At 45.7% G+C, this 16,782-nt stretch overlaps 1 protein-coding gene across 2 annotated transcripts in view; it reads left to right on the top strand.

Annotated features, from left to right (window-relative positions):
* col14a1a (collagen, type XIV, alpha 1a) overlaps positions 1-16,782 on the top strand; it is a 73,700-nt gene that overhangs the window by 54,454 nt on the left and 2,464 nt on the right. For both annotated transcript variants that reach the window (XM_062464858.1, XM_062464859.1), the window contains exons 34-47: positions 1,630-1,788; positions 2,552-2,629; positions 3,436-3,522; positions 5,548-5,601; positions 6,402-6,497; positions 6,665-6,718; positions 9,788-9,841; positions 11,681-11,734; positions 11,958-12,029; positions 13,002-13,037; positions 13,553-13,619; positions 13,804-13,992; positions 15,080-15,157; positions 15,951-16,106. In XM_062464858.1, the coding sequence (XP_062320842.1) occupies positions 1,630-1,788; positions 2,552-2,629; positions 3,436-3,522; positions 5,548-5,601; positions 6,402-6,497; positions 6,665-6,718; positions 9,788-9,841; positions 11,681-11,734; positions 11,958-12,029; positions 13,002-13,037; positions 13,553-13,619; positions 13,804-13,992; positions 15,080-15,157; positions 15,951-16,106 (1,234 nt within the window). The remainder of the gene's footprint in view (positions 1-1,629; positions 1,789-2,551; positions 2,630-3,435; positions 3,523-5,547; positions 5,602-6,401; positions 6,498-6,664; positions 6,719-9,787; positions 9,842-11,680; positions 11,735-11,957; positions 12,030-13,001; positions 13,038-13,552; positions 13,620-13,803; positions 13,993-15,079; positions 15,158-15,950; positions 16,107-16,782) is intronic.

Here is a 16,782-nt window from a genome sequence, read left to right as displayed (position 1 = left end):
ATGCATCTCATTCTGTCACGTATGTTTGACCAAAAGAGGCTATCCATGTTTATGCTGATGTCCTACCACTGGTCTGTGTGTGTGTGTGTGTGTGTTTGTGTGTATGTGTATCATTATTGCACTATATAGCAGAATTTCACCTCGTCTGTACCTCACTAATGGAGGTGAGCTGGGGTGAATATGCTAATCCCTCCCCTCCACTCACCTTTCTCTCCTGCCTTGAGCATCAAGGCAGGAATACATGGAATACATTGAGGGAAATGCTGATGCCCAGTTTTTAGAAGGGCCTTCACTAAAAGCTCTGGGAGTTTACAGGGTTACTTTCTGTCTCACAAAGATGAGGTCATACCAATTAAATGCACCTGAGGTGTAACCAGAAACACCTGAAATGTTTGAGCTATGAAAGTCAAGTGCACTATAGTGTCGATACTGTGGATAGCAGAGTGCAGGATTTTTATGGCGTTCTTCCTTGTGGAAAAATTGTTTCATTAAGTTAGGCAGGGGGAAGATGTAAACCTCTCGTTTTATGTAGTTAGGAGAGAAGCAGAGTCATGAATCTGGCACCTCTGACATTTTACACACACACACACACACACACACACACACACACACACACTCACACTCACACACACATGCACACACACACACATGCACACACACCATCAGACCCACTGAACCACAGAGAATTGGGTTTCAGACCAAAAACCCATTAAAACTGGATCACGGACGTCACTAGAGAAATGGATTCTGACGTTGGAATATGAACTTTGTCTAACTCTGGATTATTCTTGTGGTGTTAGCGGTGTCGGAGACAAACCTATTACTGGAAACATGATTTTGATGAGGTTGTAATTCTCTGCTGACAGAATAACATTGGGAACTGCAGAACGCTACACCAGATCAAACAGACAGTCTACTGTTAGGATGAGACCACTGTTTGAAGCGGGATGAGGTGACTGCTCATTAACACGGATGAGCCCTTCCATGTACCTCAATGTCCCTTAAAGATATTTGGAACAAAGAGCAGTGTGTCCTCTGAACTGTAGCAGTGTGAAGATGTGTGAAAGTTCTTAGAAGTTGAATGCTACTGTCGGATACATTTTAGAATGTAAGGTTATATTCTGAAAATACTGGTGCTAGCATTCCTTTGTCAGTAGAGAGCCCTCCCCCCACATGACCTATAGATGACACTAGGCTTACGTAAACAAACTGACCTAGGTTGACCATTATCATACTAGAGGTGCAATAAACCTTATCTGTGTTGAGTGAATCATATGGTCAAGCCTAGGATCGGAGAACTCTGTAAGTTTCCACGTGCACATGCACTCTGTCTCTGGGATCGATCATATTGACAGCTGATATGCAGGGGAGGAACTTCTCACCAATAAATGGTCTTACCTGAAGACTTGTGAACCAGACAAACTTTGTAGCACAATGGCGTGTGATGTTTTTGTCTCCTTGTGGGCCGGCCGCAAGCAATAAAGCTTTCTTAAACTTGTTCACCGACTGACTGTGCAATGCTTGATAGATTAATATTTCTGACAGCTACCGAGTGGTGGGTGACGTGACATCCCCTCTCCTTGTCCTGTCTCCTCTCCTCCTCTCGTCCCTCCCTCCTGTCCCCCACAGCTTCACGTGGCCATCAGCAAGACGTCGGCCCGGGTGGTTCTGGACTGCAGGGTGGTGGGGGAGAAGGGCATCAGCGCCGCTGGCAACATCAGCACGGACGGCCGGGAGGTGTTGGGACGCATGGTCCGCTCCAGAGGGGCCGGGGACAGCTCTGCTCCGGTCTGTACCATCTCCCTGCTCATCTCACTTTGGGCGGATTTCAATTGGGAACCTGACTTTGGTTGGTTTACGAGTCCCAATCCTGGCCTCTGTGGGTGTTGGGTCACAGTAACTGGGGTTGTTCAGATGTAAGGAGGGAAGGGTAGAATCTGCAGTGGTCCTCGAACACATGACCTCGGCAGCCAGCACACTGGAAAAGTAAGACTTGCCGAGACAGTGATAATGTGAAGTGACCTTCACATCGTCACCGTTCACAACAACCCTAGGCCTTGTTCTCCTTCCACCCCGGTGACCTGTGACCCCCCCAGTTATACCACAGAGCAGCATGAGTCTCTGTTAGGAATTCGAGCTGTCATGTAACATGATGAATCCCTTGCCAATCCCTTTCATTGTCTATGTGTGTGAGGCCGGAGGCCCTGAAATTATTCAAATTTGCCTCAGCGACGGACTCATGGAAAGTGCTGAGCACAGGGATTTCTCATCTTATGAGGAAAAGTTTAAATTTCGTTCAGTCAAACATCAAGTAATACCTCTAAAGCTCGGAAGTAATGTAATCTATCTTTTCTTAGATTTTCCACCAGATCCTGAGGGTTCCTTTGAAGTATCTTTGCACACTGTATATAAATGTACGTGTGTCCGTGTGTGTGTGCGCTGGCGTGCGTGTGTGTATGTCTCTGTGTGTGTGTGCGTGTATGCATGTGTGTGCATGGATGTCTGTGTACGTGCGTGTCTGTATGTGCGTGTGTGCGTGTGTCTACTACAGTTCCAGCTCCAGATGTTTGACATCATCTGCAGCACATCGTGGGCTGGTCGGGACAAGTGCTGTGAACTGCCAGGCCTGGTAAGAACCAACAAAGCATTTCCGGCTCTGAATCTAGGGTCAGTTTGCAGTGTTTGCCCACTAATGATTAAAGTTAGTGTCTTGTGTGGAAACGCTAATTCCAGAACAGTGCCTGGGGCCATTTTAAGCCTGTAGCCATAGTCTGACAGATAGAAAGCAGAGAAGATCAAAGTTCCAATTCCACAAAAGAACACCCTGCAGGCTCTGTGGGTGAGACACCCTGACAGACATGACACTCACACACACACACACACACACACACACACACAGAAAAAGGAAATTGGAAAGACATGTTGAGGATTGACTTAGACGTTGAACATCAACAAACTGTATTCAAACCAAATACGTTCAAAGTTTACTTTCGGCCCGGATGACACGTCCTGCAGCCACACACACACACACACACACACAGTCTTCTCGCTCAGTGCTCACATACCTATATATGTGGGTCTCCAGGAGCACTTTCTAGTTATTTGGAAAGGGACAGGACAAGAAGGTAATGATAACTGTGTTTATGGCAGACCACTGGCCACCAGATAGCTGTGTGTGATGTATGGGCCTGCCCAGAGCTGAGAGTGCTCTTTTCTTCCCCTGACAGACTGATGAAACAGGGTAGATAGGAACCTGAAGCCTTCCAGGCTGCGCGCACACACACACACACTCACTCACATACTCACTCATACACACACGCACACACAAAATACCTAGAAATTGATGTTTTAGTTTTGTGGAGATTTTTTGGGGGGGTTGAAGATTGCTCATTGCACCTTATTTCAAACAACTTTGCTGTCCGTTTTCCATTTTAGCGTGTGGAGGAGGACTGCCCCGCCATGCCCCAAGCATGCACCTGCTCCCAGGACAGCAAAGGCCCTCCAGGACCCTCTGGACCCCCTGTAAGACTCTGTCTCCCACTTCCTCACTCTTATCTCTATCCTTCTGTACTCCTCCTCCTCCTCATCATCCTCCTCCTCATCCAGCACTCATTCCATTTACCTCTCTGTCTCCCTGTTCACACTCCCAAAGACAAATGACTGCAGTGGAGCTATTTCCCTGGCCTGTAGTCTGGACCTTTGGACTAAATAGGACATTAATAGTGAATTTCTAGTTTGGGTCTAGAATAAGACCTGATGTAATCTCTGCCGTGGTGGCGATGGAGTGTAGGGGAGGGAGGCGTGCATGCGGGGGTTGAGGAGAGGGTGTAGAGTGGGTCATTTTCTCTCATGCTGCAGGTGAAACCCAATAGCGTAAATAAATGAACTCAATTTAAGCAGCACTGTTGTGTAGGTATAGGACTCGGGGTAGGGGGGTTTGGGGGGGGGCAGAAGCATAAGGCCTGGCTGTATCAACACCGAGATGTTTGAGAAAGTCATTATATGGAAATCGATTTATCAAAGCAGATTAGGCAATAGACTTCCATCCACACACACGGATATATATATATATATATATATATATATCCAAACCCACATTCCATCTGTTTTTTTCCCAGTCTCTACTGCCTGACTTCTGTTTCAGACATCCAGAAGATTAAAATGTATTTTCTCTCTGCATCCTCTCTGGCCATCCTCTTCATCTGTCCTCAAAGCTCCAGTGTCCTCCACCGTCATCACAGCTATCATCTGAGTGCAGGGTGACATGTAATCAAAGGCACCCTCAGTAACTACTGAGTTAAATGTCTTACTTCAGGAGCTTTTGGTCAAGTGCTGATTGGAAACAGGCCTGGTAGATGGAGTGGCTGCCCCTTCATCACATCTGCTATGGCCCTGCCTCCACAGGACTCTGTCCTGTCAAGTAGGAACTACTTGACAGCCACCCTCGTCCCCACAGGGGGGCAATTAAAGCAAACACAGGAAGAGGAAGTCAGCCATATAGGACAAATACTTGCAGATGCCTTCGGCAGTGCTGAGGAGCCCGAGAGCTGTAGAGCAGGCATAAGGAGGCCACTGGGGGTCAGTTGGGGGTCAGCTGGGGGGTTACGTGGGGGTTCCTGGGTTTACTGGTCCCCAGATCTGCAGCAGAAGATCTGATCTGAGACCAAGTCACTCAGCCAGGGGTTCAACTGTTTCAACTCTCATTTCAACAGCTGAGGTCAAAAGACATTGTGAATATATGTTGAGAATATATATATTCATTTAGTCATTTAACAGACGCTCTTATCCAGAGCGACTTACAGTAAGTACAGGGACATTCCCCCGAGGCAAGTAGGGTGAAGTGCCTTGCCCAAGGACACAACGTCATTTGGCACTGCCGGGAATAGAACCAGCAACCTTCGGATTAGTAGCCCAATTCCCTCACCGCTCAACCACCTGACTCCCCATATATACATACATATATACTGTATGTATACTGAAATGCTTTAAAAACATCCAAATCAATATTACCAATCAACAACATTATGAGGTATTTACAGTATGCATTATATTCCTAATGTGAACTACAGTATGAGTAGCGTTATAGTCTATATTTTGTTGCCATATGTACTTACATTTGTTACAGCCAGGCTCAATCATAGGGACACCACATGACGAGTTGTAGGCCAATCAAATTATGATAATCAAATTTACAACAAATGGTCCGATGAGGCGTGACGGTCAGTAAATCAGTAGTGTGGGTGAGTGGATGACTGGTTAGTCTGTAATGAGAAATGTTGGAAGGTGTCAATTAAAATCCATGGGCATCAGCCCAAGCCCCACATGAGGCTAACTGAGCACTCCACCACTGAGAGTAGTGAGAGCTGGAGAGAGTGAGCGAGCCAGTCAAGGATGGCTTTATACGTCCTGCAGTTTCCCCAGGTGTGCCCCTATCAGCAACCCTCCCTGCTCCCCCCAGCAGCAGGCTGCCTGGAGGGACGTCACACATGATATAATCATGTTTATCTCTGTTGTGAACGTGTGTGTGTGTGTGCGTGTGTGATCCAGGGAGGTCCCGGAATCCGAGGAGCACGGGGAGATCGCGGGGAGCAGGGCAACACGGTAATGTACACAGTATGCTCTCGTATTCACTCTCAAGGGCTAGAGTCAGGTCTCAGGCTAGCATAGTGCAGTATCACGCACACGGGGACCACCCACGGCTGGGACTCGCAGACACACAAAGGGGTTTCCAAAGAATAGCTCCGAAACAGTGGAACAAACGTGCAGATTCAACAGTATACTGCATATGCATGAAAGGGGTGAATTCCGTTTTTCTTGGAGTGGCCGTTCTGTGTTTTTTCTTCTTTTCTTCACACCGAGCAAAGCTTTGCCATGTCATTATCTGGCTCTCTGCATCATAGCCAGCTTCAGACATTGTAATCTCTGGAACGGTCGAATCATTCCATCTCCCTGTGGTTTATTTGTGTATTTCTGTGTTTTTTGAGGTTCTGCTTTTGTGGGAGTGTTCTGTTCTGTTACTTTGAAAGGCTCAGGGTTATTTCTTGTCTCTCTCTGCATTTGTCGATGCTGAAAACCCAGCTTCATGCATTCTAGCAAAGTTACAACAGATGTGCAGTGCCATAATAGGAGCTGGGGACTTTGCAGTCCAACATAAACCTGACTCTGGCTGGTATAATATAATTAAAGTTATACTGGCAATGGCTAAATCAATTTTCTAGAGCACAGGGCACTCTTATGTAAACTGTAAATGCTAATGACTGCCCCCAGAGCACAGACAATATGGCAGACTGGTTTGGACTTTGGATCAATATGTTATTTATTTGAGGCACCCTTATTTAAATGTGCTGAGCGTAAGCATCTTAATATTTGTGTGTGCGTGTTTGTTTGTGTGTTTTTCACAGGGACCCGCTGGTCCTTCAGGAGAGAGGGGTCCCCCAGGCCCTCAGGGCCCCCCCGGTCCTCAGGGGCCCAGTGGACTCTCAATACAAGGGCCTCCAGTAAGAAACACTACAGCGCAGCATGGTCAAGTGAAACAAACAAACCCCATACAGTCAAAACGTCTCGCATAGATGTATCCCATATCACCTTGAGTTTCACATGGTGTCTGTGAGTCCGTGTCTGGTCAGTCAGTGAGTTGTTCTCCTGGCTCGTGTCTCTCCCTCAGGGTGGTCCGGGGGAGAAGGGAGAGCAGGGAGACATCGGTGCTCCTGGACATCAGGTAAAACCTGCTGTGCACATGCACGCACACACACACACTCACACACACGTGCAAAAGTGCACATGCATGCACACACACTCATTCTTCAACTGTCTCCAAAACAATACCGAAACCTCATTACCTCCCCTTAGTCAGAATCTCATCTCTACTTTCTGGCTGAAAATGATATATTGCAGAGTTTTTGGATTGTGGATATTTAATTCTCGCCATGCACAGCCAGAGGCTTGGGAATTAAACAGCGCCTGGCAAAGAGAGAGGTGAGGCATGGGGGGAAGATGAGGCCTTGCACTTCACTGGCCTCTAGCAGGTGGTGCCATCCATGGTGCTGTTGCTAGGTGTCTGCTGTACTTACTGAGTTGCCCCCCGTCACTGGTGGTCTAATGGAATCACTCAGATGAGCAAAATCATTTTTCGAGTTACAACATCATTAATGACCTGACCTGCTGAGAGAGAGAGAGAGAGAGAGAGAGAGAGAGAGAGAGAGAGAGAGAGAGAGAGAGAGAGAGAGAGAGAGAGAGAGAGAGAGAGAGAGAGAGAGAGAGAGAGAGAGAGAGAGAGAGAGAGAGAGAGAGAGAGAGAGAGAGAGAGAGAGAGAGAGAGAGAGAGAGAGAGAGAGAGAGAGAGAGAGAGAGAGAGAGCAGGGTAGAAAGGTGCAGCGGTGGTTACCATTGTTCCCTAAGTGGCTTGGGGCAGGGTTTGGTCAGTGCCGGTTTTGTTCCATTGAACAAGAAGAAACATGTATTGGTCTTTACATCATGACACGCGTGTACAGAGAAGCAACAAGGAGAAACACACACACACATGCAGACTGAGAAGAAGGAGTGAGAGGGATGCTAGGAACACCAGATGGGAAAAAAAGATGTTTTGGTCACAGTTGTTTATCTTTTATTCTTCCATTCTTTTGCTTTTACGTGTATTCTGTGCTACAACTTCCCGAGGTTAATGGTGCATTCATTATATTATACTCATGGTCACAAATTAACTTGTCTTTGTTTGTTCCACAATGTTGTTCGAACGTAGTTCGACCCACAACACCGTGTATACTTGCTGGGCCAATGCCCAGAGACAAGAACTTGGTTAGGCTGTCCTAAAACAGAGTGAACCCGCTGGCTAGCTGGACCACCAGCTATTCCTCCAGTCCAGCCTCACCCAGGCACTTACCATGAACAAAACAGTACAGTAGCACCTCTGCCTCATACACAACTGTGATACAAGGCAATAAGGTATTTTGTCAGGAACAGGGAATACAGATGGGTGAGGAATATTGCGCCCTCAAGGCCTTTCTGTAATCTACAGCGGCGGCAGAGAATATCATACGTTTGGAACATCCATTACAGGATTCCATTTCTCTTTCTCTCTCTCTCTCTATCCACTCCCTCTCCCTGTAGTGCTCCAGACTGCAGTAAATACAATATAATCCTGTCATGAACATTCCCCTCTCAGTTTCAAATTGACATTGAAAAATGCATGTGCAGCCACTCCAATGAATAACAGTGTGTGTGTGTGTGTGTGTGTCTTTTTTCTTGTAGTTTTAGAGTTATTTGTGTGTGTAGGTGTGTGTGTGTGTGTGTGTGTGTGTGAGTGGGAGGCATTGTGTCATTATGGTGTCAGTTAGTGTCCATTAATGCTTTGTGTAGTGTATCTGTGTGTGTGTGTGTGTGTGTGTGTGTGTGTGTGTTGACTGTGTGGCTCACAAGGGCGTTTGATTTATACTTAGTTACCTCCCTGATCTCTCCCCGATACATTGAGTATCTCTGCTTAGTCCTTGTCCTCCAGTCTTCCGGGCTGATTTATCAGGGATGACTGTGGCAGTTTGTCCGAGGCCGGGCAGAGTAACCAGGGCTAATGTCATGATACAGAAACACTCAAACTGGATGCGCCCATGTCTTTTCCACACACAAAACCATATTTTAGACACTGTGTGTGTTTGTGTGTGTGCGAGAGAGAGACAGAGAGAGTCTGTGTGTGTGCTTGGTCGACAGGGCAGATATCATTACCAGCGTCTTGAAGACAAGGTGCTAGGAGTACCTGGCCCTATATAACACCACAGCATTAATCACGCCTGGCTTATCCCATCCCATACATTACACCCTCGCTTTTACTACCTTGCTTTACGAGGCTGTCTAGTAAGGTTGCAGCAAAATGATGAATCTTACCCAGCACCCTATCTACAGTAATAACTATGTATAAAATGGAGGCTGGCTGCTGGTGTGTAACTGTTACACATTCACAGATGAATGGAGTAGAGAAAGTTGTGAATGTTGTGAATCAAGGATGTTATTAGAACCTCCTAAGTCACACCCCCTTCTTTCAAAAACCTTGAAATGTCTTCTCTGAAAGGTCTCAGCATCAATCATTCCTTTCAGAATTCTTCTTAAAACTTCAAAGGTATCATTTCTTCTGAAGCTACTACTGAGGCACGCCCTGTTTGTCAAAATGCTACCAATTAAAGGAAGTAATGTGAAAATAAAACAACCTAAACATACTTTTCCTTTTGATGTTTAGTAGGTCCTGCAGCTGTGCTGACACAGTTTGGACTGTTGTAGGCAGTGTGCATACACTGCAAACTGTTAGACAGACTTTGTCTTCATACTGTGGAAGTGCACCTTTAACTGATGCAGCAGGTTCTTATTAGTCTGCTGGTCCGTTATTTCTTCCATTGTGCAGAGGGAGTCAGAGTTAGGAGTCAGACAAGCCAAAAAAAGCCTTGCTACTGTAGCTTCCATAATGTGCTATCAGAACTGGCACTGAATGTTATCTTGGCACAAAGTATGACTTTGTACGTACTGTACACCTGTAAATCCAGAATATGACGGTAGTTATAATACTGAAACCCAGCACTAGATCCTTGATCGGTTGATTGGTTACAGATGGTTGCTGATGAGTTGAGGAGTCGCTCCTTTACTGACTGGCAGGCCTCTAAACTTCAGACCAAGATGCATGACTTTGTTACTCGGTTCACTCTCCTTACAATACAGTACGTCCTTTCACGACAGATCACTGATGCCTTCTCTAACTTCACGATCATTCAGAATGCACTAACTAATGCTTTTTTTTTTACATGTCTAGGGTGTTCCGGGGTCTGCAGGCTCCCCTGGTCGAGACGGCCCAACAGGACAGAGGGTAAGACGATATATAATAACTGGCATTCAAATATGATTGCAGAATGTTTTAATTATTTATGATGTTGTTTTTTCCTGTAAAACAGTACAAATTGCTCTGCAACCTGCTCTGATGCTCTGAGAACAAGCCCCAACATGCTTCCTTTCAAACTGCTATATGAGCCTGTCATTATGTTTCCTTCCTCCTCAAGTACGACCGTGTAGACAAACAACCAGTGCTGTCTGGAGCTTTGAATCAGAGAGGTTAAAACTGAATCCCACCAATTAATCCCTGTTTGCGTCTAGGCTTAATGATATGACCATATGCCTTTCACTGTCTCAGGTCTCAATCACAGACTACTTTATTATTGCTGAAGTACTTGGACAGATATGGAAAGATACACAGAAATGGGATTTCCACATGGTTGAGTCATCAAGCAAAGGCCAGAGGCTTTCCTTGGCCTGAAGGAAAATACAAGGCCCTTATCTTCACAAACTTCCTCAGTGTTAATATCCAGTACTCAACCAGTTATCTGCAGTTATATCTTTTGAAGATACAAACTACAGTGCGCGCATGTCTGATTGTGATGAATAAAAATAGATTAACAGAGGTCTTAAATCACTGTGTTGTTTTACAAGAAATGGATGGGTTTATTAGTGCTATAGTATGCCATAAAATAAACAATTATGATGATTGTGAGATAGATAATAGAAGTTTCAAAACCCTGTGTCACTTTACAACTGATGTATGCATAGATAAGTGCCAGAATATTCCATTCACAATGATGTTGATATTAGCAAGCTGCCAGTCGTGCTGGAGGACCAGACTGTTACTGCTCACATCTGTGTAATAAAACTATAAACAGAGACAGAGTTTTTAATAGTGCCAAATCCCACTGTCTACTCATGGTTTCATTTGAGAGTCATTTGGAAGGAAGGAAAGCTAAAAATCAGAGCTAGGTCTTGTCGTGGTAATAAAATAACAAAAAAAGCATCAGAAATCCATTTTTCTTTTAATGAACTTTTCATTACAACTTTCAACCTCAGGAACTTACCTATTACCTTAACCTGCAGAGAAAAGTACACCATGGTCAACAGGTGGTCTGTTGGTGTGTTAGCATGAAGCCTCCAGAGTGTTGATGACAGATCCCAGTTCTGTGCGAGGGTGAAGCCTCCAGTCTCCAGGGACCTCGAGCCAGCTTGCAGGCCCAGATCTGGGCTCTGTTTCGGAGCTTGGGCGGGGGCCTCCCATCCCATGCAGTGTGTTGTCCCTCCCTGGCTCCGAGGTTAGTCTTGAAGTCGCAGTACTAAACCGTTGGAAGGAGAAAAGCTCACGAGTAAGGATTTGTGTTAGGTGACTTTGGCAGAGTTCTTTCCCTAATAAGCTTGTTTTGAAGTAGCATACTGTATATTTGTTGGATCTCAGTGCAGCTGTAGATCATTTGGATGTTGTAATGCCAGTCAGCTTGTGTTGTGTAGCCAGCTGTTGAATGGTGTGGCGTTGAGATCATGCTCAGTATGTGACCGGCAAAGACGATGCTGACTGAAGCCAGCGCTAGGAGGTCAGCCAGAGGAATACAAACCTTGCCAAACACCGTCACAAATCTAGGAAAGTCTGGCTTCACGAGCAGCTGTCATGTAAACAAACTTGGACGCTCACCGGACTCCAACGCCGTTGTCCCATCCTCTGTCTTCGAGCTGCCGAGCTTCGCACCTCCTTTTAATTCTGTACCAACTCTGCATCAAAATATAATTGACGATTTGGTAAACCCCTGCTATGTTCCTGCTCCCAAAGGTTAAAAGCACTGTGATGTCTCACCCAGAAATAACATCCACTCCTTCATTCTCCTTCTCTCCCCAGGGTCTGACAGGGAAGGATGGGCCACAGGGACAGCAGGGCCCTCCTGGACCTTTAGTAAGTGCTGCCCCCCCCCCCCCCCTCCACCACCACCACCACCATGCAAGCCCTTATTCCTATTTCTTCTATTATAAAACAAAATATGACAAGCCCATTTTACCCTCAATTGGACAATTTTAACTTAATACTTGGAATTAGGACAATTTGTCGTGTCTACATTGTAGGTGCTATGTGTGTGTTGAATACAGATGATCACTGGCCCTCTCCCCCTCTGTCACAGGGAACCCCAGGGGCCCCGGGAGTACCGGGGCCCAATGGACCAGCAGGGTCAATAGGAGACCAGGGGCCACCAGTAAGTATCCCACCTTTGAATTGCAGATACCTAGGGGGCTGATTGCTTTATGGTAATATGTGTAATGAGACCAATGGATCTGGCCAACTGTGAGCCAAAGAAAACACACTTGGCTTTCAAATAATTTCGAGTCACTGATCTGTGTAATTGACCCAATTCTGCACCTCGCCCTTGTGAGTTGCCTGGCACCTGTCGATGTTTTATAATGTGCTGCATGTTTGAAGTGAGCTCTCACACACATAGGCGACTGGCCTTGCTTCTCTCTGTATGAGTGGCTTGGTCATCAGGGTCTTAAAAAAGTCCTAAAGAGGTCACTACACCCGTGGGACCAAGCCAGGTCTGAATGATGAAACCTCATTGCACTTTCTTTTCTCTTATTCCTCTGACATGTCAGTGACTTGTCAGAGTGTGAGAGGATGAGAGACACCAGAGGGAGAGTGCTGTAGAGGCTGGAGGTAGTTTGTAGTCAGAGAGGGAAGCCATGGTGATCTCACCCCTGGACCCCTCTCCTCCTATCTGTGTCCAGTCCTGGCACATCATATAGAACACATGCTCAATACACACACACACACACGCACACACACAAATGTTTGGTCAAAGACAGCGATCCATGAGTCCATGTTTCCCCTCTAAAAGCCCTGTGGTTAGGTCCAACAGTTTTTATGATATCAGCCTAGCAAAACGGCCACAGTATTTATTTGGAGACTCTTTCCTGCTTTCCCATAGTGTTTGCTCAGATATGCGTCCATTTTACTTTATGTGCTTGGCAATATTGGACAGAGCTCGATCCAGCAGGTCATAAACTCACAACAGTCTCTGTGTGTCTCTGAAGGCACTGACGACATTGCCGAAACACGTGCTCTTATCTTACAGCTGTTGATTCAGAGAAACTAGCACTTTTGAATAATACAAAAGGAGGACCGTGAATCCTTCTCTCACCCTATCCAAACCCTGTGTTTATTCTCGTTTCAGGGCACTGCTGGTACCAAAGGAGATAAGGGAGAACGAGTAAGTTTTCCGACCATTTTTCCAACCGGAGTAAATATTGAGTGTAACAAAACTCAAAACTTCAACCAGCGTCTCATCGTAGTTTCGGGTAAAAAAGTTTTCTCGAACGATAACAAACTGTCGCAGAGTAGATGAATCAGCAGCCAGCAGTCTGTTCATGCACCGCCAAGCTCCTCTCACAGCCCCTCGCTGTGCTTTATAGCTGTTAATGCAGCCTCCTCGAAAGCTAGTAAATTAACCCAGCCATTCAGGTACACCGTGTGATTTTCCCAGCTTTTACATGGTGGTAGATGTTAAATTCCTTTGACAGAACCTCTTAACTTGACCGCTGTTCGACTGTTTGATTGCTGGCTGCTGTGGGGTATGCTCACTGCGAGGGTGCTAAAGGTTGAGGATCGCTATTAAACACCTACGCAGGCTAGGCTTGTGAGTGTGACAGACAAATGGTGTGCGTGTGCCTGTGAGAGACCACTCAAGTGGAACAGCGGTGTCATTCCGTGATGTTTGTTTTGAAGGGTGACATGCAGTCACAAGCTGCTGTCCGCTCCATCGCCCGCCAAGTGTGTGAGCAGCTGATTCAGAGTGAGTTCTCCACTTGTGTGTGGATGAATGCTTAAAACTCCACATCAAAACATTGTAAAAAATGTGTGAATTTTTTTGGGGACAATATCATTGTCATTTCATGTTTATTACGGTTGCAGGCTCGCAGCACAATACACCGTAACGTAACAGAGTGGACGTACAGTAACTGCTCTCCATCCTCCAGGCCACCTGTCGCGGTACAACTCTGTCCTGAACCAGATCCCCAGCCAGGCAGTGTCGGTGCGGACGGTGGTGGGTCCGCCAGGCGAGCCGGGCCGGAGAGGCTTACCAGGACCCCAGGGAGAGCAGGGCCCTGCAGGCAGACCGGGCTTCCCCGGAAGCAACGGACAGAACGGCCGGGCAGGGGAGCGAGGTATGGATTTAGAGGGTACTGTGTGTGTGTCTGTTTGAAGTCTCTAACCATACTGTACTATGAGCCATGCATGTGCCAGTGCCAATTTTACTCAAAAGAAACACAAAAACTGAAAACCTCCACAGAAATCCCTAATACACTTTACACAGTATTAACTTTAATACTTTTTAAGAGCCATAATAACAGTCTGATTGTGGTAGGCAGTACAGAGGGCCCAGGCCGAGAGACCTTGTGTCTAGAACAGTCTGATGGTCCACACATCACCACCTAAACACACAAACAACATGTCAGGTGGGTGTCAAACCCAAACCGCAACCACAGCCAGTCTGACTCAGCCGGGCAGGGTTTGGATGTGTGTGTGTGTGTGTGTGTGTGTGTGTGTGTGTGTGTGTGTGTGTGTGTGTGTGTAAAGAGTACACAGTACTGAGACGGGTTTTCATCCTGTCTGTGTGTGTGCGTGTGTCTGTGTGCCTGTGTATGTATGATATAGTTTAAGGTTTATACATCTCTGGTTCAGAACGTCTGACACTCTGAAAACAGAGTAGAAATGTATTTCTTGTGTGTACAGAGTTGATGAAAATGGCTTCATATTTTTTATAAAAATATTTCAAACTATTGTAAAGTACTTTGTGAGAAGTCCACTTAATGACATCATAAAAACTAGTGCACAACCTGCCAGTTCTATTTGCTCTGGCAGAAGGGTCTGGCCACACTCCCATTCAAACTGATTTCCCTCTGACCAGTATCTGGTCGGGCCGATCAAAACATTTAATCTGAAAATGGAGGGGTTTAATACAATGCCTGTACAGAGGAGCGCCTTCATAAACAACCAAGATGACGTCTTGTTTCTCTGATTGGTTGTATCTGTCCAGTTCTGTCCAATTACATCCAGAGGCATTTTGGTTTGCGCCCATTGATAACGCCCCTTGGAACTCAAAAATGAACTGAGATGTTCCATCATTTGTGAATGGGTCTAGATAATAGAAATAGGAGGAAACAAAACAAGCTGATTACACATCCATCTGGTTTGTGCTTCGTCAGGTTTGGTGGTGTGAAAGCTAATTGTTTGTTTTATGCATGCATCTAGGTCTTTCAGGAGAGAAGGGAGAGAAGGGGACCCCAGGAGTGGGAATGCAAGGCCCCCGAGGACCCCCAGGACCCCCAGGTAAGGACCTACACATAGACTGAGCTAGTGTCTGGTTGACTGACTATCTGTCTGGCTCAAACATACACACATAGCCCTTGGGACCGGATAAACAGTATACTGAATTATGCTGCCATTATTGCTGTTGCATTCAAGAATCCCCATTAGAATTTCACTTTAATAACAAACCAAAAAATCTATTTTAATCTTAGCAAATAATAAAAAGTGATTTGATTTAGGGCGGGGTTCTTAAATCTTTCACATTGTCAACACTTTGAGTAGAAACCTAGTACTTGCATAGATTTTACTTCTTGCAGCTCAGATAAAAAGTCAACAGTAGACAATGTTTTAGATTACTGTTAAATCGATACCCGATGCTCAAAAACTGTCTGGAACTTCTTAATGACTAAGCAACTTTTCTAAAACAGTAGGATTGTGGCTTCTGGAAGAGTTTTAGTCTTTCAGTAGAACAAATAATAACTCCAGCCGATCCACAAGTTACTGGCAATTGAAAACTTTGAAAAGATTGGTTTCATATTTTCGGTGACCACTAGAATGACTGCACTTTGGACACAAAGCTCACAACTGTAGTTCTGTATTTCTGTACTTCTTTAGTTCTCTATTCTGGGAGGTGTGGAAAGAGAGTGTATGGTACTGTAGAAACTAGACTAACAACCAGTAAATCATGGGAAAACAGATTTAAATGATGAGCACAGAACCTCAGTGGTCGGTTGAAAGCACACAGCGGCCATAGGAATGCTCACTTTCAGACGGCAGATGGGGGGTTTGGCTTGATTGTGTCTCCTCCCTACAGGGCTCCCTGGTGAGGGCAGGACAGGCAGCCAGGGCCCTCCTGGTCGGCCTGGTAACCAGGGAACCTCCGGGCGACCCGGCACCCCTGGCTCCACCGGTCCTGCGGGAGCTGCAGGGTACTGCGACCAGAACGCCTGTCTGGGTTACAACGTAGGAGGTAAAGAATTCTACATTGAACTGAAACGTCTTTACAGACAGCCTACTAAACAGACATCTGGCACCAGTTACCCTTACTAAAAGGATGTCTACAATAAATAGAATATTTTTTTAATGAGATTTCCCATAGACATGTTGATTTCTGTCTGGGACTGGCACTTTACACATATAGTAGGGACACGGTATCTGGAATGATATAAGGAATAACCTGGCAACCCAGTCAACCCTCGAATCGCTCTGTCCACTATAATCATTATCCACCGCTTCAATTATGGAATAAGAGGTAGTGGCACAAAATAGAATTCAGGGTTGAGCTCTAAGATGATACAGGTAGAGCTACTGTTCGGAAACAGGTCGTTCGTAACATCTCTCTCCACAGCAAAAGAAGAGGAAAACTGAATTTCTAATTGAATTGTTACACATAGAGACAAAATGACTGGACAATGATGCTCTAATGTTTTTACTCTCTAAAATAATTCAAATTGTCTGGCCCAGCCCTGACTTTTCATCCAGTAAAACATCTATTCGTAGATGGTCCTTGTAGGATTTAAGTGGTCATTGTATATACAGCATGTCTGTACACTGTTCTAGCCATCTAAGGGTAATGGTGAAGCTTGTGTTCTTGTGAGAACTTTATGGGGAACTCTTCACCATTGGGCTTTAACAAGGCTGACCAT

The sequence above is a fragment of the Osmerus eperlanus genome, chromosome 7 (genome assembly GCF_963692335.1).
Source record: "Osmerus eperlanus chromosome 7, fOsmEpe2.1, whole genome shotgun sequence".
NCBI lineage: Eukaryota > Metazoa > Chordata > Actinopteri > Osmeriformes > Osmeridae > Osmerus > Osmerus eperlanus.
The sequence above is the reverse complement of the archived record's forward strand: the minus strand, read 5'-3'. Positions and strand labels throughout refer to the sequence as shown.